General features: G+C 40.6%; 1 protein-coding gene across 1 annotated transcript in view; it reads right to left on the bottom strand.

Moving 5' to 3' along the window:
* Positions 1–22,720: 22,720 nt before the first annotated feature.
* LOC109897228 (discs large homolog 1-like protein) overlaps positions 22,721–26,068 on the bottom strand; it is a 221,195-nt gene continuing 217,847 nt past the window's right edge. The window contains exons 17-21 of the mRNA XM_031833735.1: positions 25,840–25,941; positions 25,323–25,495; positions 25,136–25,245; positions 24,886–24,977; positions 22,721–24,022 (exon numbers count right to left, since the gene is read on the bottom strand). Of these exons, the coding sequence (XP_031689595.1) occupies positions 23,916–24,022; positions 24,886–24,977; positions 25,136–25,245; positions 25,323–25,495; positions 25,840–25,941 (584 nt within the window). The 3' untranslated portion in view covers positions 22,721–23,915. The remainder of the gene's footprint in view (positions 24,023–24,885; positions 24,978–25,135; positions 25,246–25,322; positions 25,496–25,839; positions 25,942–26,068) is intronic.

Below are 26,068 nucleotides of genomic sequence, written 5' to 3'. Positions count from 1 at the left end.
CCAAACTTGACAGTTGTCACTATGCATTGGGGCGGGCAGGTAGCGTTCTCCTGGCGTCCGGTGAACCCAGATTCGTCCGTCAGACTGACAGGTGGTGAAGTCTCATCACTCCAGAAAACGCATTTCCACTGCTCCAGAGTCCAATGGTGGTGAGCTTTACACCACTCCAGCCGACACTTGGCATTGCACTTGGCATTGGTGATCTTAGGATTGTGTGCAGATGCTCAGCCATGGAAACTGTAATGAAGTGCTATTTCCTATGCAAATGACCAGCTTACTGCTATTGCATTGCTATAACTGAGACAACACATAGCAACGTATTTTCACAGTAAAACATGGTAGGGCCCAGACAGAAGATCTCTCACACACACACTCACTGAAAAGACACACAGACTTGCCAAGACAGGAACGCACACACTTACACACACACAGCCCCTCCCCTTCTGGATGGGCTCCAAAGACAAAGAACTCTGTCGAGAACCAATGGGATACTGACACCAGGCTGGAGGAGACTGTCTATCATCTACGAACAACCTACCAGGAGCCAGGACTACCAGAATCTACCTACGTCATTTCAATGTATAAAATGAACTGTACGATTGTGACCGATGGTTCGCTTGAGAACTTGACGAAACGGAGCCGTGCACGTAATTGCCAGATATCATTACTCTTGAATAAACGGCCTTTACTATACCGTATCCGCCTTGTCCAGCGTCTCGACTTGGTCTCGTTTCTCATATACCTATTCATCAACAAAACCTATTTCATGAAGCTCCAGACGAACAGTTCTTGTGCTGACATTGCTTCCAGAGGCAGTTTGGAACTGTAGTGAATGTTGCAACCAAAGACCAAGGATTTTAATGCGCTACGCGCTTCAGCACTCGGCTGCCCCATTCTGTGAGCTTATGTGCCCTACCACTTCGAGCCGTTGTTGCTCCTACAAGTTTCCACTTCATAATAACAGCACTTACTGTTGACCGGGGCAGCTCTAGCAGGACAGACATTTGACAAACTGACTTGTTGGAAAGGTGTTATCCTATTACGGTACCATGTTGAAAGTCACTGAGCTCTTCAGAAAAGGCCAATGTTTGTCTATGGAGATTGTATGGCTGTGTGCTTGATTGTATACACCTGTCAGCAATCCCATCCATGCTCAATGGGTGACATGTCTGGTGAGTAAGCAGAAATGTTCAGCTTCCAGAAATTGTGTACAGATCCTTGCGACATGGGGCCGTGCATTATCATGCTGAAACATGAGGTGATGACGGCGGATGAATGGCACGACAATGGGCCTCAGGATCTCACCACGGTATCTCTGTGCATTTAAATTGCCATCCCGCCGGACAGGCTCCGGCAGCGCCGGACTGAGGGGCTCTGGCGCCTCGGACTGAGGTGCAGAAGCTCTGGCAGTGCCGGACAGGCGGGAGACTCCGGCTGCGCCGGAGAGGAGGAAGGCTCTGGCAGCGCTGGACAGAGAAGCTCTGGCGCCTCTGGACTGAGGGACGGAAGTTCTGGCAGCGCCGGACAGGCGGGAGACTCCGGCTGCGCTGGAGAGGAGGAAGGCTCTGGCAGCGCTGGACAGAGAAGCTCTGGCGCCTCTGGACTGAGGGGCTCTGGCGCCTCTGGACTGAGGGGCGGAAGCTCTGGTAGCGCCGGACAGGCGGGAGCACCTGTATTGATGGGACGGAGAGACAGCCTGGTGCGGGGTGCCGGCACTGGTGGTACCGGGCTGGGGACACGCACCTCAGGGTGAATGCCTTGCATACTATGCCAAATCAACTGCTCTCTCTCTTCACACTCCCCCAATTCTATTAACACCTCCTCGAGTGTCTCCTCATCTCCCATCCGTTCACTCTCCTCCATTCTGTCCAATAACTCCTCGACCCTCTCAGACTCCGATAACATCCATGGCTCCTTACGGTAAACAGGGGGAGTTGGTTGGTGGGTGATTCTGTCACGATCGTCGTAAGGAACGGACCAAAATGCAGAGTGGTATGTGTTCATGATGAAGTTTTTAATTAAAGAAAGCACTGAACACTGAATACAAACTATACAAAACAATAAACGAATAACGACCGTGATGCTATAATGAGAACGGTGCTGACACAAGCAACTAACATAGACAATCACCCACAAACAAACAGTGAAACCCAGGCTACCTAAGTATGATTCTCAACCAGAGACAACTAATGACACCTGCCTCTGATTGAGAACCATACTAGGCCGAAACATAGAAATCCCAAAATCATAGAAAAACAAACAGACTGCCCACCCCAACTCACGCCCTGACCATACTAAATAATGACAAAACAAAGGAAATAAAGGTCAGAATGTGACACCTATGCTAATTACACTGAACAAAAATAAACAACATGTAAAGTGTTGGTCCCATGTTTCAGGAACTGAAATAAAATATCCCCGAAATGTTCCATATGCACAAAAAGCATATTTCAGATTTTGTTCACATCTGTTTACATCCCTGTTGGTGAGCATTTCTCCTTTGCCAAGATAATCCATCCACCTGACAGGTGTGGTATATCAAGAAGCTGATTAAACAGCATGATCATTTCACAGGTGTACGTTGTGCTGGGGACAATAAAGCTCAGTTTCCACTGGCACTTAAAATTAGACCCAAATTAAAGCTGGCTCAAATGGAATTCTCAAATTTGAGCTAGGTCAAGGGAAACCCGGGACAGAGCAGCCCAGTTTCACAACTGGTGCCAGCTCGATTAGAATTATGGCTGGAGATGCCGTTACTATGCAACCACCAAGCTGATCTCTGTTGGATGTTGACACAACATTTAGACAGCCCGCCTGGGTTTGTTGCTATTAGCTAGCACATGGACAAGCAGTACTGCAGTAGTCAGACATGACATTAATTACATACCACCATAGTTGGATCCTTCATTCATTTTTGCACTACACAAACCTGTATGAGAACAGTCAGCCCTCGAATGCTAAGCAGAGTTTAAACTAGATAGCTAGCAGGAATTTTAGCTGGTCAGGTCATATTGAAAGCTAGCTAGCTAGCTACATCATACCAAACCTGTCGTCTGTTTTGCTTGGTTAGCTAAAGCCATGGCAAGCAAGGTAGGAATTAATTAGCCTGTTATGCTAACCGTTTAGCTAGCAACATGACATCATGTTTCTAGCATGTTGTCTAATATTAAAGAAGTCTCGAGGTATTGCTCACCTGATGTAGAGTACCTTATGATAAGCTGTAGACCACACTATCTACCAGGAGACTTCTCATCTATATTATTTGTAGCCGTCTATTTACCACCACAGAACAAAGCTTGCACTCGCTCTCAACCAACTCTATAAGGCCATAAGCGGCACTCTTTAGTGGCTGGGGACTTTAATGCAGGAAAATTTCAATCAGTTTTACCTAATTTCTACCAGCATGTCACATGTACAACCAGAGGAAGAACAAATCCTAGACCACCTTTACTCCACACACAGAGATGCATACAAAGCTCTCCACCGCCCTCCATTTGACAAATTGGACCATAATTATATCCTCCTGATTACTGCTTACAAGCAAAAACTAAAGCAGGAAGTACCAGTGACTTGGTCAATAAGGAAGTGGTCAGATGACGCAGATGCTAGACTACATGACTGTTTTTCTAGCACAGACTGGAATATGTTCGGGATTCATCCAATGGCGTTGAGGAGTACACCACCTCAGTCATCAGCTTCATCAATAAGTGCATCAACGACGTCATTCCCACAGTGACCGTATGTACATATCCCAACCAGAAGCCATGGATTACAGACAACATCCGCATGGAGCTAAAAGCTAGAACTGCCGCATTCAAGGAGCGGGAGACTAATCCAGACGCTTATAAGAAATCCTGCTATGCCCTCAGACCAACCATCAAACAAGCAAAGCGTCAATACAGAACCTGTTATGGCTGCGATCCCTGTACAGGGACCAACATCAGGGGAAATTTCAGAGTGACAACTAAAAATAAAACTTCGTAACATTAAACATTCTTGAAAATGCAAGTGTCTTACACCCTTCAAAAGATTAGAAAATTGGTAATCAAACTACGTTTTCCAATTTAAAAACGCTATTACAGAGAACAAATCCCATGCTTTTGTTTGAGAAGAGCAATCAAGAACAGAAACATTTTCCGCCATGAGTTTTTACACATTCACATCTGAAGGTAAAATTATGACTTACATTCTGATATCTTGCTCTTATTTCTCTCCCTGTGTCCCATTGATCAAATGAAGTGCTGTTTTATTTGATAAAATCAATTTTTATAGCCTAAATCTAAACATTTTGTAAACGGTTTGTGCCGTGAATTCCATCTCCATCAATTTTTTTACGGAGCATTCGGCGTGATTCGCCCCTGTAAACAATCATTTATCTAGTCATGGTGGGTTTCAGTGCGTTCCTCTGGATGTTTGCAACACAGCCAAACGTGATTGTTTTTTTTGCAGGGAGTATTGACCGAAGTGAGCTGATTTGAAGACAACGATAAATTACTACCTTACACACCAATAATTATAGCGAAGCTTCATTGATTGACTATATTTCTGCCCAATGACCACTGATCTTCTTGAAATCTAGCTGGGTAGATAGCCAATGAGCTGAGGTAAACGCCAGTAAATCAAATAAAATCAAATTTTATTTGGTTTGGGGTTGGACCACAATTCCTTGTTTGTAATTGCACGCGCAGGCAACTCCATTCTCGCCTTGACGATCAGAGGATAGATAGATAACCTAAAATGTAATCAAACTATAATATTTATTTAGGAAAGAAGCATGTTCAATAAGGAAACCGATTTTAGCAGGTGCGTAATGTCAAGACGGTGTCCCTCTTCTAAAACTTATTTTTTATTCGTTTTTGAAGTTACAAGCCTGAAACCTTGAACATAGACTGCTGACACCCTGTGGAAGGCATAGGAATTGCATCCGGGGAGCTAATTTTCAATATGACCTTTCTCTTGCCTTTCTAACAGGATGGTCTTTCAAATAAATTCTGGTTGGTTTTTCTTTGGATTTTATCCTACCATATCTTGTGTTATATTCTCCGACATTATTTTAACATTTCTACAACCTTCAAAGTGTTTTCTTTCCAATGTAACCAATTCTATGCATATCCTGGCTTTATGGTCTGAGCTACAGGCAGTTTACTTTGGGCACGTCATTCAGGCAGGAAGTGGAGAAAAAAGGGGCCTAGCCCTAACAAAACACCCACGTACAGAAGACGCCTTCGTCCAATGACTTTATGTGTAATGTAATGGAACTAAGAGTCATGATCATGGGCTAACGTTAGCTAGTTAACAAACGATAGTTAACTGGCAAAAGTATACAGTCGATTCTTGATTTCACCATTCTTACCTTATAATGCTGGTCTATATTGACTTACATCAACGTAGCGACTTACATCACTGATTAACGCATTTAATTTAATAGACATCGTGTTTCAAAGATGAAATGGAGAAATGTAAACTGTTCTTGCTAACAATGATGGCTCCAATGCTAACAACATTAAAACCACAGAGAGAAGGGGTAACCCAGACACGTCACTAGGGCTATAAAGATGAAGTATCCATTTTCTCACCACCAAATATGCTAGTGAGAGGAAGTCCAGTCCAGTGGGAGAAGATGGAACTAGTTGAAATTTGGCCGACATTCTGCTAATTTTGTCATCGAGTAAACATCTGATCGTAATACATTTTTCTATTCCCAAAACTAAAAAATTGACGAACACAGTGCACTAAGTTTTATAGACTTGATGCTTTGCCAAAGTATTTGTTTTTTTTAAGTGCGTTGTGTAGGAGTGCAACGTCGAATTGAGTTTGTGCACACCCAGACTTCACAGTAGAGGCGTTCCCTAGCGGAAATATGCAAGGAATGCTACAACGTGCCAATAAGATCTCGCTAGTGTGTGCTTGGCTTTGCCCACTTCTTAGCTTTTTCTGCCCACTATGCTTCATTTTCTCCCACTGTAAACCACACAGATGAACAATCTTGGGTTATTTATAAATATATTTGGTAGAACCAGATCCAACGTTATGGTGCATTACTGCCAGCCAGTGTTGCCAATTTAGTGGGGAGTGGATCGTCACTAGTTACCACATCCACAAAGTAATTAACCCTGCATATTTATACCGGTGGTGGCCGCTCAGGGGAGGACGGCTCATAATAACGGCTCAAATAGAGTCATTGGAATGGTATCAAACATGTGATTTCCATGTGGTTGATACCATTCCATTGACTCCATTCCAGCCATTATTATGAGCCGTATTCCCCTCAGAAGCCTCCACTGAATTCTACAATTTCTCTTCTTAAAATTTTATTTTAAACCTAACCTTAACCACACTGCTAACTTTATGCCTACTAACCACAGTGGTGTAAAGTACTTCAGTAAAAATACATTAAAGTACTACTTAAATAGTTTTTTGTGGTATCTGTACTTTACTATTTATATTTTTGCCAACTTTTACTTTTACTTCACTACATTCCGAAAGAAAATAATGTACTTTTTACTCTATACATTTTCCTTGACTGCCAAAGTATTTGCTACATTTTGACAGGAAAATTGGACAGTTCACACACACATCAAGAGAGCATCCCTGGTCATCCCTACTGCCTCTGATCTGGTGGACTCACTAAACACAAATGCTTAGTTTGTAAATTATGTCTGAGTGTTGGAGTGTCCCCCTGGCTATCTGTCAATTAAACATAAAAATATAAAATTCTTCCTTAATATAAGGAATTTGAAATGGTTTGTACTTTTACTTTTGATCTAGGGGGCACTATTTTCATTTTTGGAAAAATAACGTCCCCAAAGTAAACGGCTATTTTGTCAGGACAAGATGCTAGAATATGCATATAATTGACAGTTTAGGATAGAAAACACTCTAAAGTTTCCAAAACTGCAAAAATATTGTCTGTGAGTATAAGTATAAGGGACTCTTATTTAGAAAGCTCTGCATTCCTATGCATCCCTATTGAGCAGTGAATGAGATATCAACCAGATTCCTTTTTCTATGGCTTCCCTAATGTGTCTAGTGTCACAATACATAGTTTCAGGCTTTTATTTTGAAAAACGAGCCTGAACGTCAACATTGCGTCAGTGGTCAGCTGAAGTCTCTCAGAGTGTTTTGTGCGTAAAGGACAAATGCGGCCATTGTTTCTCTCTATCCTACTAAGAAGCCACCAGTCCCGGTTGATATATTATCGAATAGATATTTGAAAAACACCTTGAGGATTGATTATAAACAACGTTTTCCATGTTTCTGTCGATATTATAGAGCTAATTTGGAATATTTTTTTCGGAGTTGTAGTGACCGCAATTTCCGGTCGATTTCTCAGCCAAACACGAAGAACAAACTGAGCTATTTTGCCTAAAAAAATAATATTTTTGGAAAAAAGGAACATTTGCTATCTAACTGGGAGTCTCGTGAGTGAAAACATCCGAAGCTCATCAAAGGTAAACAATTTAATTTCATTGCTTTTCTGATTTTCGTGACCAGGTTTTCTGCTGCTAGCTAGTCATAATGCTATGCTAGGCTATCGATAAACTTACACAAATGCTTGTCTTGCTTTGGCTGTAAAGCATATTCAAAATCTGAGATGACAGGGTGATTAACAAAAGGCTAAGCTTTGTTTCAATATATTTCACTTTTGATTTCATGAATAGGAATATTTGCGTTATGCTAATTAGTGGCAGTTGATGATTACGCTCCCAGACCCGGGATAGGTAGTATCAAGATTAATTAAGTACATTTAAGCAATTCCATTTACTTTGGATACTTAAGTATATTTAAAACCAAATTATTTTTACTCAAGTAATATTTTACTGGGTAACTTTCACTTTTACTTGAGGTATCTTTACTTTTACTCAAGTATGACAATTGAGTACTTTTTACACCACTGCCTAACCATAACCTTAAATTAACACCAAAAAGCACATTTTTGTTTTCATAAATTTTTACTATATTTGTGGCTGTGCGATCCCTTGTGACTAGTGGAAACACGTCAGATTTGTGATATGAGAGTTGTGAATGTGATATGAGAGTTTTGTGAGTGTAGAAATAAATGTTGATCTGAAGTTTGGATAATAACATATATAAAATTGCGTTTTAAGAGATTGGAATTTGTATAATAAACTGATTTAAATGTGAATAATAAGTTTTGATTTATGCCGTTATCTTGTGGTTCCGTCCATTACTGCCCATCATAGAATATCACAGGGTGGTATTGAGCGTGCCATGTTATTTTAGACAGTAGCGACAAGTCTGTAATTTCTGGAAGTCTAGAGAAACGTTGAGGATACAGGTGGAGCAGTATTCCTATGATCCGCAGGGCAGCGTCCCGGGAAACTAACATTTTGGGTTCTGCTGGGAGTAGTATGGATGGAGAGTCATTGGAAATGCACATGGAGTGGTTCATTAATGTGAGTACCTAAGATTTCTACGTTATATATTGATTCTGTGGAGATACGAGAAAAAAATATTGAAAAAAATATTTGTGTATAATCGATTACTAGAGATTTGATGAAGAATGATGGAACAACATTATGAATAATATACTAACTTGCTCCCCCAGATGTAGACGTACATCGGGTGCGAAAATAGTAAATACACCTTTTTTCTGGGTTGGTCCCCTTTATGGATTGATAAGAGATAAGTTTATGAAAGCATTATATGACTGTTTCCGGATAATACAACTAGAGACAACTGCCCTTAAGGCCTGAAAATGTATTTTTTTGCAGTAAGAGATGAGTTGCTATATTTATTGAATAGATGCTTTTCCCTTACAGCTACATGAATTAAGATGGAATCTTGACGTAACTTATAGGTCATACAACGCCAAATTAGGGTTTCCTGTCACGTTCTGACCTTTATTTCCTTTGTTTTGTATGTATTTAGTATGGTCAGGGCGTGAGTTGGGGTGGGCATTCTATGTTTGTTTTTCTATGATTTGGGGAATTGTATGTTTCGGCCTAGTATGGTTCTCAATCAGAGGCAGGTGTCATTAGTTGTCTCTGATTGAGACTCATACTTAGGTAGCCTGGGTTGCACTGTTTGTGGGTGATTGTCTATGCTAGTTGCTTGTGTCAGCACAGGTCTCATTTATAGCTTCACGGTCGTTATTGGTTTATTGTTTTTGTATTCAGTGTTCAGTACTTTCTTTAATTAAATATTCACCATGAACATATACCACGCCGCATTTTGGTCCTCCGATCCTTCTCGCCTCTTCAGATGAAGAGGAGGAAGACCGTGTCATTTCCATTAAGCTAATTATCTTTGCAGAGCTAATGTGACGCAGTAAATTTATTTAAATATGTTGCAATGAGAAAATATCATTTGGTTTTGTTAGAAGGCGCAAGATCTGGTTTTGAGTTAATGGATGTGTTTTTTCTTTAGAAAGTTATAGCAGCCAGTGTTTTGTTTTAAGATATAAACTGGACAATTTTACAGCTTGCTTAGTTCGATTTTGAATGACTCTTTAATCGCCTGACATAATAGGCTCCGAGGAATGATGTCGTAATTTAAATCACTGAATCAAATAATAATGATAGATATGCATTGAATATATGTTTGTTAACAAGTGTTTGTTTTATTACCTGTAGCCAAATCAGAAGGGACAGTTACTAAATATAATTAATTTTAATAATAGCAAATGGGAAATTGCTATGGATCTGTGACAATGATCATAGTTGATAACTAAGTATGGGTATTAATTATTGCATGATAACAAGGCTACAACAGCAATGGATTGATGTTGTGGACAGAAGGAGGCTCTATCATTGTGAACTATTAGATGTCTTTTTTTCCCTTTATGAATTGACGGATGGATTTTAATTGGGCATTACATGTTAATTTCAAAGTCATGGATGTTTAATAAGTGTGAAAGAAATTGTTATAAATAATATAGAGTAATAGTGTTTGGGTAGACTGAAATGAAGACATTGGCTTTTAATAATTTGAATGGACATATGTTATTAGTTATTGGTGGTTTTGATGATTTTTATTTTCAGAGTTTTAATTGAACACATTTACATTTTTATAATAAATAAATGTGAACATGGGATACAAAATGTATGAAATGTTTGTCTGGAAAGCCATTAGGACGATGAATTTTAAGGTAATTTGTAATACTGATTCGAAGGTCATTAGTAATACTAATAATTGTGATGAAGGGCTATGAACCATAAACTATCTGTGATTCAGATCAACAGGAAGAAGGAGAGGGCATTGCCTTTGAATAAGGGTAGGCTGTCTTAAGTCTATTTTTCTATGACTGTATGGGTACACATTTATTTTCTTTATGGAGTTATTATGGGTAGTGATTCTAATTCGATTTTGTTATTTGAAAGTGTTTTATTTTTATCCAGTAGTGGTGTTTTGTTATTTTAACACATTACTCACATTGTGAGTTTTGTGTCTAAAATGGGGGAATAGTGATATGAAGGAGTGTATCGAGTGATACATGTAGGAGTGTACTGTTGTGTTGCTTGTTTTGTTCTGTTTCGTTAGAAATCTCACCAGATTGGGTCTGCTGGATTACTGGGATTTCTCCCGATGGGTTAGAGGTCTAACTTCCTGATCCCTTGACACTGTGATGAAGTTGACAGTGTGATGGGGAGTTTGAGCCAATAAAAAAAACAAAAAAACATCTACCTAATGTTTTGTTACTCTCTTTGACATGTTTAGAAATGAACTGAACTAAACCATTTAAATTACAGGTTGTAATGCAACGCCAAGGGGGATGAATGCTTTTGCAAGGCACTCTAGTTTATGGTGACTAGCTGGCAACAACATCAGCATTGCACTAGTTAACTTGTAAAAGAAAGTGATGATGTTGTGGAAATATTGGTACAATAATATCTCTCCGATACTGGAGCCTGTGAAATCAAATCGACTTTATTACGAAGTAACAAGTCGAGTTGGTCCATGGAGCAACTGCCGGACTCAGTCCACTCCTTTTATACAGATTCATGTTTTATTCAAGTTTCATAGTCCCTCCACTTTATGCTAATAACCATTTCCCCTCGTCTTTACTCCACCATTGTTTCCAAATCTAAGTTTCTCTTGGCGGGGTTTCCCCTCCCCTCCAGTTCCTTGGATCAATTATATTGGTGGTGCGCCTATACATTATTTCCAACAAATAATAAGTACGGATTACTATAGGCAATTCTAAGATTGTTACATGCCATTATCGGACTATAATATTACTTCGGCCCATTATAGGATTAAGTACAGATAACTATAGGCCATTATAGAATTATACCAATAAAACACCTAATCCCAGATTACACATAGTGCCTTTGATTACTCCCTTTTTTGCTGTTCAGCCTTTTAACAAGAAACACATTCTCTTAACAGAAAACACCCATATGTTCCTCCCCTTTGGGACGTACTAAGTAAAACCTTTAAAGTTGATCCAGTACAAGTGAGAAGGAGAAGCACCTTCTGTATGTATTGCTATGGAGACAATCTGCCTCCCTTTCTCCTTATCAACCGTTGCTCCTCTTCCTCATCCATACTGGGGAATCAGGACCAAATCTCTCCTTTCACATATAGCTAGAAAGAAGTAAAAGATCCATCCTCCAGACAATTGTCCTTTATCATACAGTGTATAAGCATGTGCATGCATTGCTTTGCCAGAGGTTTTCTCATTTATGTAGAATACAATAAAAACAATCATCTCAACCTCGCAAATCCTTATAATATCATTCTCAATATGACACCTAAACATGTGGCCCTCCCTCACGAACCTCTCTCCAACAACCATTTTAGCATAAGTGTTAAACCTGTCGGAGGATTAAGGGCATGGTCCGTGGACTCTTGTAGCCGGAAAAAGCCTATCTTACATACATGTTTAGACAAAGCAAATACTCAGAAGGTCTAACATCATTTATAGTATCATTCAACAATTGATATACTGAATAGATGTATATTCACTAAACACACTCTTCATCACAACACAATGGGGAAATCACCCCTTTGACACATTGCACAATCCAATGGTTCAAGAGGATGAGGATGTCAATCTCTTTCTTTGCATCCCTTTGAGCACCACTTACAATACCCTCTTTTTGGCCATGGTTTATGCTCTAGATGTACTCCTACATTTGGTCAGAACCTGTAATCAGGGTTAGGGTCCTCATCATCTTTGATATAGTTCGGGTACTAGGTACGTGTCCAGAAGATCACCATCTCTGTCAGTTTCCAGCAACTGTTGTTGTTCCGGATAGACACGACAAGCCCATCCTCCACCTGGAGCTACTCACCATATGCATTCAGGACTTCCAAATGGACAGTCCAATGGTCCTCCTTTAGCATTACATGGTTTTCCCTTTTTGTTGGTGTATTGTCCTGGAGCTCCAGCGACAGGCCACACCTCCACAGGTGGGTTGGTAACGACTGTCTGTACAGTCATCTGTTTTACTGTGGTTCGGATCAGGAGAGATTTCAGAAAAGGTCAAACACAACAGAATACCACTCTCCATTACCACTATGGCAATCATGATTGCCATTTTTGCAAACATTGCTCCCCATTTTCCCAGGATTGAGTCCAACCAGTCGCAAACATAGGAATCATGTCCATCATTGTCCTTTACTTCCTGTCGTAGTCCTTTCAGCTTGGTCATTGCCTTAGTAAATTAACCATCTGGGGCAGTGTTATTGGGGGTGAAGTTGCAGCATTCATCTCCAAACATAACACAAACTCCACCTTTGTCTGCTAAAAGCCAATTCAAGGCCTGCCTGCCTGTTCTGCCATGTCATTCTGCTTGTGGCCTGTACTTGTTCTCCCAAAGCTGTCAATGCAGAGTCGGTATAATTAATGAATCTTTGTTGGTTATAGTAAATATAATTATTCCATTCTAGATTTTCTTTGATGCTATCCAGAGAAATATTGATTCAAATCCTGACTTAAAATCATTTCTTGCTTTGTATTCCTTGGGGATTCTTCTAGGTTGTCCTATTGCATCTAAATAGACCTTGTGGTTAGACTTATATTCTCTCCTTACTCTGTTTTGTAGTTCGTTGCTTAGTATCACTAGAATTCCATTCGGTGACAGTTATCTGTTGAATCAACCTAACCCTTGCACAAAGGCCTGTTCATCCCTTCGGTAATGTTGCCCTTCATATTTTCCCTCCGCATACCCAGAAGAAATCTTGCCACTACCACAGTCTGTTCTTCATATGGTGCAATTAATGGTCGTGCTAGAGTATGATTTTGACAATTATCGTGAGTAATTACTCTTCCCACCCAACTTCCGGCTGCTTGATACGTAGCCCTTTTTGTTGTGTTTGCATTCCAATTGGTGTTATTTAGTCAAGTGCCACGTGCCTCTAAACTTCCCCATCTCATGCTGTCCTTCTGTGCTGTTAAAACATTCATAAGGTTGTTTATAATCTTTTCAATATTCATGTGGGGTCTCTAACTTCTGTGCTTCCACCTGTACATCCAATTCTTGACATTTTCCCTAGCCTGTTTGGTTGTCGTATCTCTGATAGTGTGGATTACCCAAATATGACACACATTCAACTGGACAATGACGCCTTTATGATCTTCTCAAATAGCAAAGGTTTTGATTAAGGTCAACACAGTCCCTATAATAATAAGGATTAGGTACGACCGCTTATTCTTTCAGTGGAGAAGGCGCACACAGTAAGCAATTTGTCTGTCTTAATTTAGATGCTGTATATTGAGCCCATTCATACCAGTCGTTTTCTTCTACTTCCCTCCATATTTGTTCTTTTACCAGATCCCTGTTAGGAGGACCGTGAGAGGGCAGAGAAGTCGATGGTGGGGAAATCCCACCCATTTCCTGTTGTTTTTCCTTCTCCTCCATCATCGCCTGTGTTTGGGGAGTCTGCCAGAGTAGATGTCCCATCAATAACAGTGCACATGTCACTCTCCCCCCTCCTCTGATTCCCTGGGTGTTCAGGAAAGTGTGCCTGTTGACTCTCTGTCCTCTTCTCCCTCTGATTCTTCCTGGCTTCTGCCTGGTGTATCAATATCCTTAGCTTCCTCATGGCTCGCTGGTTTGCCGATTCCCTCCAGAATTCTGGTGCAGTGGTTTAGATGGTACCACGTAGTGCTTCCTTCCACCTGGATGGCTGTTGGTGTCGCTAGGACCACCTTGTAGGGACCCTCTCGCCTTGGCTCGTTACACTTCCTCCGGAACACTCGGCTGTAGACCCGATCTCCTGGGATCATCGGACCGGGAACCTCCTAAATAACTTCATGTATAGAAGTTGTTTCACATATGCTTTCAACTCCATTTCTAATCACTCTAATGAGGGACCTTTATAGGGCCCTCTTAGAACTGGCACTGGTATGGGTCGACCCGTAAGCATTTCATGCTGGGTTAGATGCGTATTTCTGTTAGTTTGCGTGCGGTAACTCATTAGAGCAAGTGTTAGTGCATCCACAATTAAGCTTTGCGCTAGCACAGATTTTTATTCAGTTTAGCCTTGAGGGTTCCATTTATTCTGGGTATTACTTCTCTGGTAAAAAATGGTATCACTGTTCCTGATCTGCTGATGGTACTTCTACCCATCTTCTGAAATCTATCTATTATAACCAACGTGTATCTTTTACCATTTACCTTCTTTATCATATCAACATAGAGTAATAGACTATGTCGGAATGGTCCTTCTGGGTCCCGGTATGTGTCTAGGGGTGTTGTTATCCCTTTTCGTGCATTGTTTTGCACACATACTTCACATCTCATTAGTGCATCATCTACCATTGCCTGTAGATATGGTGACCAGTATCCTTGTTTTTTTTCTTTTTCTTATCTCTTCTATCACTTCCCCCCTTGCGCAATGGTCAAAACCATGTGCATCAGTAATAAGCAAATTAAGCAAAATAGTGGGTGCTATTTTGATTCCTTCATGGGATCTCCATAGTCCCTTGCCATCTTTGGTTTTCCCCCTTTGGTGCCACATGGATTGCTCACAGAGCCCAGATTGTTCCTGTATTCTAATTATGTCATCTGGCTGAGGTATAAATTCAATGATAACCATTGGGGCTTTTGCTGCCTCATCTGCTGCGTTATCTCCTTTAACAATGAAGTCATTAAATGTTTTATGTGCTTGGCATTTTATTATCACTAACCTTTTAGGATATATCAATGCCATCATTAATTTTTACAATTTGTGTGTTCCATCACTTTTCTGAGTCAGTATATATGTTTACTGTTCCTTAGTACGTAAATGCAAACAGAGATATGCACTCCTCCGCCAGGGGCACACTAAAAAATGTTCCACATAAATCAATCACTGTAAGGTACTTGGCACCTGGGGGAACATTGGTCAGCAGCGTGTGAGGGTTGGAACTTCCGCAAGCCAGTCCTGTGCTATGTCATTTACAGCTCTAAAGTCATGTACCAGTCTCCATTTCTTTCCATCTGCTTTAAGGACTGGCAATAGAGGTGTATCACAGCAGCTCTGTGTTTCTATTAATACCCTTGCTTCTATTAGCCCTTCAATAGTCATGCTTATACCTTCTTCTGGTTTCATATAGAATTGGGCTTTCCAGGGGGTTTAGCGTCTGGTTTTACTTTAATGCAGACATGACTTGCTGATTTGACCAATTCAACATCAGTATCATGTTGTGACCATGCCTCATTCGGTACACTTTCTTCCATTTCCTGCCTTTGCTGGTTGTCTGGTGCTATCCCTTCTCCTAATTGTACTTGCTGGTTAGCTGTAACTTCTACCTCATTTGGGTCCCCATTCATTACTGTTGTGGCCAGTATTTGAATAAAAGCCTTATCTTTAGAGTGATAACAGATTGTCTGTTTTGTTCCACTTGCTTATTTTTTTGCTTGTTTCATCATGGGATGTAAATCCTTTGATATAGCTCCCTTATTTACTAGCAATGTAATAATGTGTGGAACGGAATCAGAAATATTATCAAATCTGTCCACCAAAGTCTGAACCATCCCTGTCCATTACACCCATTGGTGCCCCCTGTTTCCCTATAATTATGTACTGAGACAATTGGTACTGATTTTCCATTGGCATTTATTATCCAAAGTTGTTCTAATAAATGGTCTTGGTTGGGGTCATACTGCATTGTGCAGTGATATTCTGATTTTGCTCTGATTTGGCTCCGGAGCCTGTGAATTCAAATAGACTTTATTACAAAGTAACAAGCCGAGTTGCTCCATGGACCAACTTGGCTTGTTACTTTGTAATATAGTCTATTTGAATTCACAGGCTCCAGTACCTGAGAGATATTATTTAACCAATATTCCCACGACAATGTTTATTCCAATGGGCGAGGATAAGTAACTTGTAGTATTGGTTACCATCTGGATGTCACCCTGACATGGCAATTAGCGAACATAATCCACGAGCTGACAAGGTAAAAATCTGTCGTTCTGCCCCCGAACATGGCAACCCACTGTTCCTAGGCCGTCACCGTTAAATAAAGGTTAAATAAAAAATAAAAAAATAATAATGACATGCCGGTGCGAATGCCCCTTGCAACAGTGTTGTATGAGGTGCTTGCTAGCCTCTTAGCACTGATTTAGTTGATTATTTTATTCACCAGAAACGGGGAAAGCTGCGTTGGGGTATTTATTTCATTCTATATGTTTAGCTACATGTGTACAGTCAGTCAACCAAACAATGGCCCAGTCTGTCTTACATGTGCTTTGTCTAGCAGGCCCTAGAGTGTGTAGATGTTGGTGTCGGCCGTACCATGACGACGTGGGAGGGGACCCGGGCCAGGTTACAGTGGCCATACTGGGTCACCTCCACCCTGGAGCTCTGGGGGCATAGGAGCTGGAAGTCTTTAGACTGTAGGTCAATTTCCCACAACTCACCTGAGTAACCTAGAGAAGAGATAGATTTTCACAGTACCAGTCAAAAGTTTCAATACACCTACTCATTTATTTTTTACTATTTTCTACATTGTAGAATAATAGTGAAGACATCATTATGTATTAAACCACCCAGACACCTGAATGGTACAGTCGTCCTTCTGAATTAGCTGCAGGACAGGAATCAAACTGTTGGAGGATTTATTAACAGCTACACAGTGTAATGGCTGTGATGGGAGAGAACTGAGGATGGATCAATAATATTGTAGTGACTCCACAATAATGACCTAAATGGCAAAGTGAAAAGGTAACACAAATTAACGAAATACATGCATCTTATATGCAGCAAGGCACTAAAGTAAAACTGCGAAAAAACATGACAAAGGAATACACCATTTGGCCTAAATGCAAAGCCCCATGTTGGGGGAAATCCACTGAGTAACTGCCTCATTATTTTTGCATGGTGGTGGCTGCATCATGTTATGGGTATGCTTGGCATCAGAAAATACTGGGGAGTTTTTTAGGATACAAATTAATGTATAGAGCTAAACACAGGCAAATCCTAGTGCAAAACCTGCTTCAGTCTGCTTTACACCGGACACTGGGAGAGGAATTCATCTTTCAACAGGACTGTAACCTACAGTTGAAGTTGGACGTTTACATACACCTTAGCCAAATACATTTAAACTCAGTTTTTCACAATTCCTGTAATTTAATCCTAGTAAAAATCCCTGTTTTAGCTCAGTTAGGATCACCACTTTATTTTAAGAATGTGAAATGTCAGAATAATAGTAGAGAAAATTATTTATTTTAGCTTTTATTTCTCTCATCACATTCCCAGAGTGTCAGAAGTTTACATACACTCAATTAGTATTTGGTAGCATTGCCTTTAAATTGTTTAACTAGGGTCAAACGTTTTAGGTAGCCTTCCACAAGCTTCCCACAATAAGTTGGGTGAATTTTGGACCATTCCTCCTAACTGAGTCAGGTTTGTAGGCCTCCTCGCTCGCACACACACTTTTTCAGTCCTGCCCATGGATTTTCTATAGGATTGAGGTCAGGACTTTGTGATGGCCACTCCAATACCTTGACTTTGTTGTCCTTAAGCCATTTTGCAAGTATGCTTGTGGTCATTGTCCATTTGGAAGATCCATTTGCAACCAAGCTTTAACTTGCTGACTGATGTCTTGAGATGTTGCTTCAATATATCCACATAATTTCTCTCCCTCATGATGCCATCTATTTTGTAAAGTGCACCAGTCTCTGCTGCAGCAAAGCACCCACACAACATGATGCTGCCACCCCCGTGCTTCACGGTTGGAATGGTGTTCTTCGGCTTGCAAGCCTCCCCCTTTTTCCTCCAAACATAACAATGGTCATTATGGCCAAACAGTTCTATTTGTGTTTCATCAGACCAGAGGACACTTCTCCAAAAAGTACGATCTTTGTCCCCATGTGCAATTGCAAACAGTAGTCTGGCTTTTTTATGACAGTTTTGGAGTAGTGGCTTCTTCCTTGCTGAGCTGCCTTTCAGGTTATGTCGATATATGACTCGTTTTTTATTGTGGATATAGATACTTTTGTACCTGTTTCCTCAAGCATCTTCACAAGGTCCTTTGCTGTTGTTCTGGGATTGAGTTGCACTTTTTGCACTAAATTACGTTAATCTCTAGGAGACAGAACGCGTCTCCTTCCTGAGCGGTATGACGGCTGCGTGGTCCCATGGTGTTTATACTTGCGTATGATTGTTTGTTCAGATGAACGTGGTACCTTCAGGTGTTTGGGAATTGCTCCCAAAGATGAACCAGACTTGTGGAGGTCTACAATTTTATTTCTGAGGTCTTGGCTGATTTCTTTAGATTTTCCCATGATGTCAAGCAGAGACACTGAGTTTGAAGGTCGGCCTTGAAATACATCCACAGGTACACCTCCAATTGACTCAAATGATGACAATTAGCCTATCAGAAGCTTCTAAAGCCATGACATCATTTTCTTGAATTTTCCAAGCTGTTTAAAGGCACAGTAAACTTAGTGTATTGTAAACTTCTGACCCACTAGAATTGTGATACAGTGAACGAAGTGAAATAATCTGTCTGTAAACAATTGTTGGAAAAATTACGTGTGTCATGTACAAAGTAGATGTCCTAACCGACTTGCCAAAACTATAGTTTGTTAACAAGAAATTTGAGGAGCGGTTGAAAAATGAGTTTTAATGACTCCAACCTAAGTTTATGTAAACTTCGGACTTCAACTGTACAACACAAGGCACTGCACTACACTGGAGTTGCTTACCAAGATAACAAGTTACAGCGTTGAAATACTATGGCAAGACTTGAAAATACAGTAGCCATGATTCTTAACATCTTGACAGAGCTTGAAGAGTTTTGAGAATAATAATAGGAAAATATTGCACAATCCTTAGAGACATACCCAAGAAGACTCACAGCTTATTATTACTGCCAAAGGTGTTTGTAACATATATGGACTCAAGGAGCTGAATAATTTTGCAATTACTATTTTATTTGTATTAATCTAAAAAATATATATAAAAAATAATTTCACTTTGAGTATTGTGTAAATTGTTGACAAAACTGACAATTAAATAAATGTTAATCCCACCTTGTAACACAATAAAATGTGAAGAAATCCAAGGGGTCTGAATACTTTTGCAAGGCACAGTATTTTGGGGACATATAGATCAGTTCAGAGCTGGTGTTCCAAAAGTGGGATCGGCAGTCCCTTCAGGGAACAAGGAGAAACACCAGATGTTCTGCACAGTGAGCTGAACAAAAAGTTACTGAACCTTTTAAAATGACACTTTATTTTTTATTATTTGTCTTGTTCAATAATCCTCTTGGTCTGAATGTTGGGACTGAACATGGTATACTCAACTGTAACGGCAGATTTCCTCTTCGTCTGAAGAGGTGTAGCAAGGATCGGACCAATACGCAGTGTGGTAAGTGTCCATGTTTTAATAGAAAAGACGGAACACTATGAAATACAAAAAAAATAAAGTGAATATAAACGAACCGAAACAGTCCCGTATGGCACAAACACTGACACAGGAAACAAACACCCACAAACCAACAGTGAAACCCAGGCTACCTAAATATGCTTCTCAATCAGGGACAACGATAAACAGCTGCCTCTGATTGAGAACCATATCAGGCCAAACACAGAAATAGAAAAAACATAGAAACACAAATAGACTGCCCACCCCAACTCACGCCCTGACCATAAAGACAAAACAAAGGAAATAAAGGTCAGAACGTGACAACAACAGACTACATCATGAAATAATCAGATGTCTCCTGTCCGGTGGTACTACATATCAACTACCTGACTTATTTCCATCCATCTACATCCACTTACAGATAAGTAAGTAGCCTTGCACAAGCTTTGACCTCTTACAGATTCCTGTACTTTATTGCCCCATCAAACTTCAGCTGTTCATAACAGGAAATAAATGTTGCTTACCCTACAGTTAGGACATGAACCCGTTAACATCCTGAGAGAGTCTGTGTGCCAAGTTCTCATTGATTATATTTTGTAGCCAATCACACTAGCAGACTGAGACATTTCTTAAAACAGCAGACACACACCAGGCATGTTCATGTCACACACCCACAAAATAAAAATAGATTACACGTTATACATTTTCCCTAGGAGATTATGAAACGGTGGATAAAATGCCTGCGATGAATGAATTCCAAGAATATATTAAGCACATACGATAGCAAGTATTTTTATCTCCACAAAGGACCCAAAGTATTGGGAAAAAGTATTATCGCTTTTAATTTGTCACTTTTGGTGTATGCTAATGCTTTTGTGTATCCTGGAACCTCTGAATCACACTGACAATATTGTTTCTGTCTGAGTAGAGTTAACTCAATTAAAAAACAGGACACCATTAGCTTAAGAGTATCAGTAGAGGCAGAGAGAGACACATCACACCGCAATGTAGTCACACAACACTGCAAATGAGGAGAAAGGGTTTATTGGCAGTTCTTTTCATAACAAATGGAATGAATCAGGAAGGGGATTATTTACAGACTCGAATCCAAAAGTGACATAGAAAGCTGTGGTGATCTGATGAAGAAGAAGAAGTTGTATAGAAAACAATCATCTTTGTGGAAGCAGGAGGGAAGATTCCAGCACGGCGCCATCCGGAGGACATGTAAAGGCATTGCGCTTTGGAGAGCGCTGTCAGCTCTTTTCTATTCAGATACGAACACACTTGAGGACTGTCTACTGCTGTGTGTGTACACAATTCTGCTGTGTTTGTCTGGATGATCCCCACGCAGAGCTTGAAGATATGACCTTGTCACAATCCTTGGTGAACAGGCTCCTTTTTTTGTGTTTTTTTTCCCCCTTGTCTTTTTATTTAATAAAGACCATTGCTTTTAAAAACCATGCACATCACATGAAAAAGAAAACTAACGGGGAAGTGGAATGGACAGGGGGAAAGAACCAGCTGCCACAACATTGGTTAGTTTACACTGCTTCACCAACACACAGTTTACACCTCAGCCAGTCACTGGAGTTCAGAGTCAGGGTTTGTGTGTCTGGTTACCAAACTTAACCCATATTCCTATCCTATATTTTATATTTGAGATTCTTCAAAAGTGAGATTCTTCAAAGTAGCCACCCTTTGCCTTGATGACAACTTTGCACACGCTTGGCATTCTCTCAACCAGCTTCACCTGGAATGCTTTCCCAACAGTCTTGAAGGAGTTCCCACATATGCTGAGAACTTGTGTTGGCTGCTTTTCCTTCACTCTGCGGTCCAATTCATCCCAAACCATCTCAATTGGGTTGAGGTCGGGTGATTGTGGAGGCAAGGTCATCTGACGTAGCACTCCATCACTCTACTTCTTGGTCAGATGGGACTTACACTGCCTGGAGGTGTGGGACTAAGCAGAATCCAGATGGGATGGTGTATTGCTGCAGAATGCTGTGGTAGCCATGCTGGTTAGGTGTGCATTGAATTCTAAATAAATCATTGGCAGTGTCACCAGCAAAGCACCCCCACACCATCACACCTCCTCCATGCTTCACGGTGGGAACCACATATGCAGAGATCATCCGTTCACCTACTCTGCGTCTCACAGACACAGCGGTTGGAACCAAAAATGTCAAATTTGGACTCATCAGACCAAAGGAGAGATTTCCACCGGTCTAATAATGTCCATTGCTTGTGTTTCTTGGCCCAAGCAAGTCTCTTCTTATTATTGGTGTCCTTTAGTAGTGGTTTCTTTGCAGCAATTTGAACATGAAGGCCTGATTCACACAATCGTTTCTGAACAGTTGATGTTGAGATGTGTCGGTTACTTGAACTCTGAAGCATTTATTTGGGCTGTAATCTGAGGCTGGTAACTCTAATGAATTTATTCTCTGCAGCAGAGGTAACTCTGGGTCTTCCATTCCTGTGACGGTCCTCATGAGAGCCAATTTCATCATAGCACGTGATGGTTTTTGTGACTGCGCTTGAAGAAATGTTCAAAGTTCTTGAAATTTTCCAGATTGACTGACCTTCATGCCTTAAAGTAATGGACTGTTGTTTCTCTTTGCTTATTTGAGCTGTTCTTGCCATAATATGGACTTAGCCTTATTTGGTAAAAGACTATCCTCTGTATACCACCCCTACCTTGTTACAACACAACTGATTGACTTAAACGCATTGAGGAAAGAAATTCCACAAATTAACTTTTAACTGGGCACTCCTGTTAATTGAAATGCATTCCAGGTAACTACCTCATGAAGCTGGTTGAGAGAATGTCAAGAGTGTGCAAAGCTGTCATCACGGCAAAGGGTGGCTACTTTGAAGAATCTCAAATATATATAGATTTGTTTAACACTTTATGTTACTGCATGATTCAATGTGTTATTTCATAGTTTTGATGCCTTCACTATTATTCTACAATGTAGAAAATATAAAAAATAAAACAAACCATGGATTGAGTAGGTGTCCAAACTTTTGACTGGTACTGTTATATATTAATATTCATAAACAGTACCTTCAACAACAAAGAAAATAATTCCCCATATCTGTAAGAGTTTAAGTAAAGCTCAATATAGACATTTCATTATAACAAAATAGGCAGCAGACTGAAGGTTTAAATATCAGTTAAAATCTCAGTGTACAACTCATTATTTTGCATCAGTGTTTTGCTCCTAATATTAATACATGGACACCTGGAGTCAGTTCAAAAACAGCCATTCATTCATTCACTCTATTTCTGGTCGGGAAGTAGACCCCCCCAAAAGCTTAGTGACATGAATAGATTAAAACCATCATGGATCGTAGTGAACGAAGGCGGCTAATGATAGAAACTACTCACCTAGTTACCTCGACGCAGTTCGAAAAGACTAAAACAGGTATGCATGGCTGCTTCAGATGAGCAGAGACGTACATTGATGTGCATGGATATACAACATGTGAAAAATAATGGCGATGAGTAATGCAGTTCAGATACAAGTCCAAATGAGAAATAAAGAACAAAAACGTGACAAGAAAACATGTCCGAAACATGCTCTTTAAAGCTATAACGTGCAAAGTTTTGCCTCATGTCATTTCCTTTGACGAACCTATACATGAAAAAAAGGAAAAAATATATAATTAATATTGCATCTAAAATCATGTTCCTTAAACATTAAGGAATTGTACCAAAAACAAATCCCCCCATAAGCATGAAAAACATACAGAGACAAGGTCCAGACACCAGTCAGAGACAGCCCAAGAAAACCCCAGAGAGTGTATGTTTGTGTGTGAGAGAAAGACAGCATTAAATCATTTTGTGCGTGTGTGTGAGAGAGAGAGAAAGATAGATCATCAAACTCCAACGCGTGATCAGCTCTCTAGCCAGTGTGACAGAGGGGAGCAGGGTGGTGTTTGTGTGTGAGAGAAAGATGGAGACGTGTGTGTATATATGTATGCATGCATGTATGTGTAGGGGGGGAGGGGGTGCTAAGCTCCGGGCAAGAGGGCCAGCGGTCACAACAGGCCAGGTTGGTAAAAATAAAAAGACGTAAAATCAGAGAAGACATGAAGACCACTTAAAGAAAATAAGGGTACTCTCTTCTGTCCTCCTTTCACTCCTTTCACAACTTCTCCTTGGCAGGCACCCAGATGAAGGGTCCTGACTGCTCCTCGATGATGATTTTCACCGTGTTGTAGATCTCCTCCAGAGAGTCCCCCTGGACTATAGCTGCAGCGACACAGAGGGGATATACATTAAACACATCACTACATCGCAGTGATAGACTAACGTTCGGTCTAGGAATTTAGGATTAAGCTGCCTCATGCTACAGAAACAGGATATAGGCTCCTGATCGTATGAGCCGTTCCGTCTCGCACAAACCAAGGCTCGAACAAGGCTACTTACTACATCTCAAAGATACTAAATGCATACACTGAGTACACAAAACATTAGGAACAACTTCCTAACATTGAGTTGCACCACCCCATCATGCCCTAAGAACAAATTCAATTCACGGGGCATGGACTCTACACAGTGTTGATAGCGTTCCACAGGAATGCTGTCCGTTGTTGACTCCAATGCTTCCCACAGTTGTGTCAAGTTGTCTGGATGCCCTTTGGGTGACAGACCTTTGATACACACAGGAAACAGCGGAGCGTAAAAAAAACCAGCAGTGTTGCAGTTCTTGACACAAACCGGTGCGCATGGCACCTACTACCATATCCCGCTCAAAGGCACTTTTGTCGTGTCCATTCACCATCTCAATGGCACAAATACACAATCCATGTCTATGTCTCAATGCTTAAAAATCCTTCTTTAACCTGCCTCCTTCATTTACACTGATTGAAGTGGATTTAACAAGTGACATCAATAAGGGATCACAGCTTCATCGAATCAGTCTGTCATGGAAAGAGGTGATCTTAATGTTTTGTATACTCAGTATATATTATAGGAAGGACAGGCTTTCCCGTATTTTGCCCATTATTTAATTCAGGGATCTGCTACAGACACGTGTCATCATGCTAAGTGCAGAAATAGATGTAGTGTATGAAGCAGGTTGAGAATGGACTGGTGTGGGGGGCTGGACTCACCAGTGAAGTGCTCAGTGAACTCCTGCTCCAGTTTTATGGCTCTGTCAAACATCTTCCTCCCCTGGTCCTCTGTTAGCCTCTTATTTATCTCTCTATAGGGAGGAGAGAGAGCGCGAGAAAGAATGACTAAGACATTGCCCTATGTACAGCTAATAGGTGACTGAATAAAAAAACACTGAGTCTGAACTCTTAATTGCCATTGCTTTGGCCTCTTAATATTAAAATGACATGTTGAATCAAAACAACTTACAGGATATTCTCCACAGACTTGGGCTTGACGAAAATAGCGATGGGGTAGAGCATGGTCGACTGTAGTCGTTTGATGGCGTTGCCTGAAACATCCAGGATGCAATGCTTCCCCTGGACATAAAGAGCAATAGATAAGACAACTCATCACATCACAACAGCCATATGCTGACACATCCTCCTCTCCTCACCTTCTCAGCGACCTCCCGTACAGACTGGATGCTGGTTCCATACAGGTGGTTGTTGTACTGGCCTGCCTCGATGAACTTGTGATCCTGGATGTCTTTCTCCATCTGCTCCCTGGACACCACAAAATGGTAGTCTCTGGCATCCACCTCGTAATCCCGTTTTAGTCTGGTCGTGTCTGGAAAACACAACAGATTGTTTCATGGAAATGTAGTCATCTTTGTTTGATACATTTAATTATCGACAACTCTTGCAAACTCGTTATCACACCTCTAGGTACAAGACAAGGGTTAACATAGGATGTCAGGTAGCCTAGTGGTTAAGAACGTTGGGCCAGTAATCAAAAGGTTGCTGGTTCATAACTCTGAGCCGACGAGGTGAAAAATCTGTCAATATGCCCTTGAGCAAGGTATTTAACCTTAATTGCTCCTGTAACCTGCTCTGGATACGAGTGTCTGATAAATGACTAAAATGTAAATAAAAACATACAATTGTGTATGTAACAAAAATGTTGGTTCTCACGTGGGACACAGGATCCAAATTTGTCAGGGAACTCTGAGATGAGGTCATCGTTGATACGGTCCTTCATTGGCCCCAGGATGATGACGGGTCGTGTGTAGTTCACTTGACAGACAAGACGGATCTACTGTATCAATACTGCCCTTGAATAAGCAAAAGTATTCACCCCCTTGCATTACAATCTGTAATTTAATTTGATTTTTATTTGGATTTCATGTAACGGACATATACA

Source organism: Oncorhynchus kisutch, linkage group LG10, assembly GCF_002021735.2.
Source record: "Oncorhynchus kisutch isolate 150728-3 linkage group LG10, Okis_V2, whole genome shotgun sequence".
NCBI classification, from domain to species: domain Eukaryota; kingdom Metazoa; phylum Chordata; class Actinopteri; order Salmoniformes; family Salmonidae; genus Oncorhynchus; species Oncorhynchus kisutch.
Note: the sequence above shows the minus strand (reverse complement) of the source record. Positions and strands in the feature narration are given on the sequence as shown.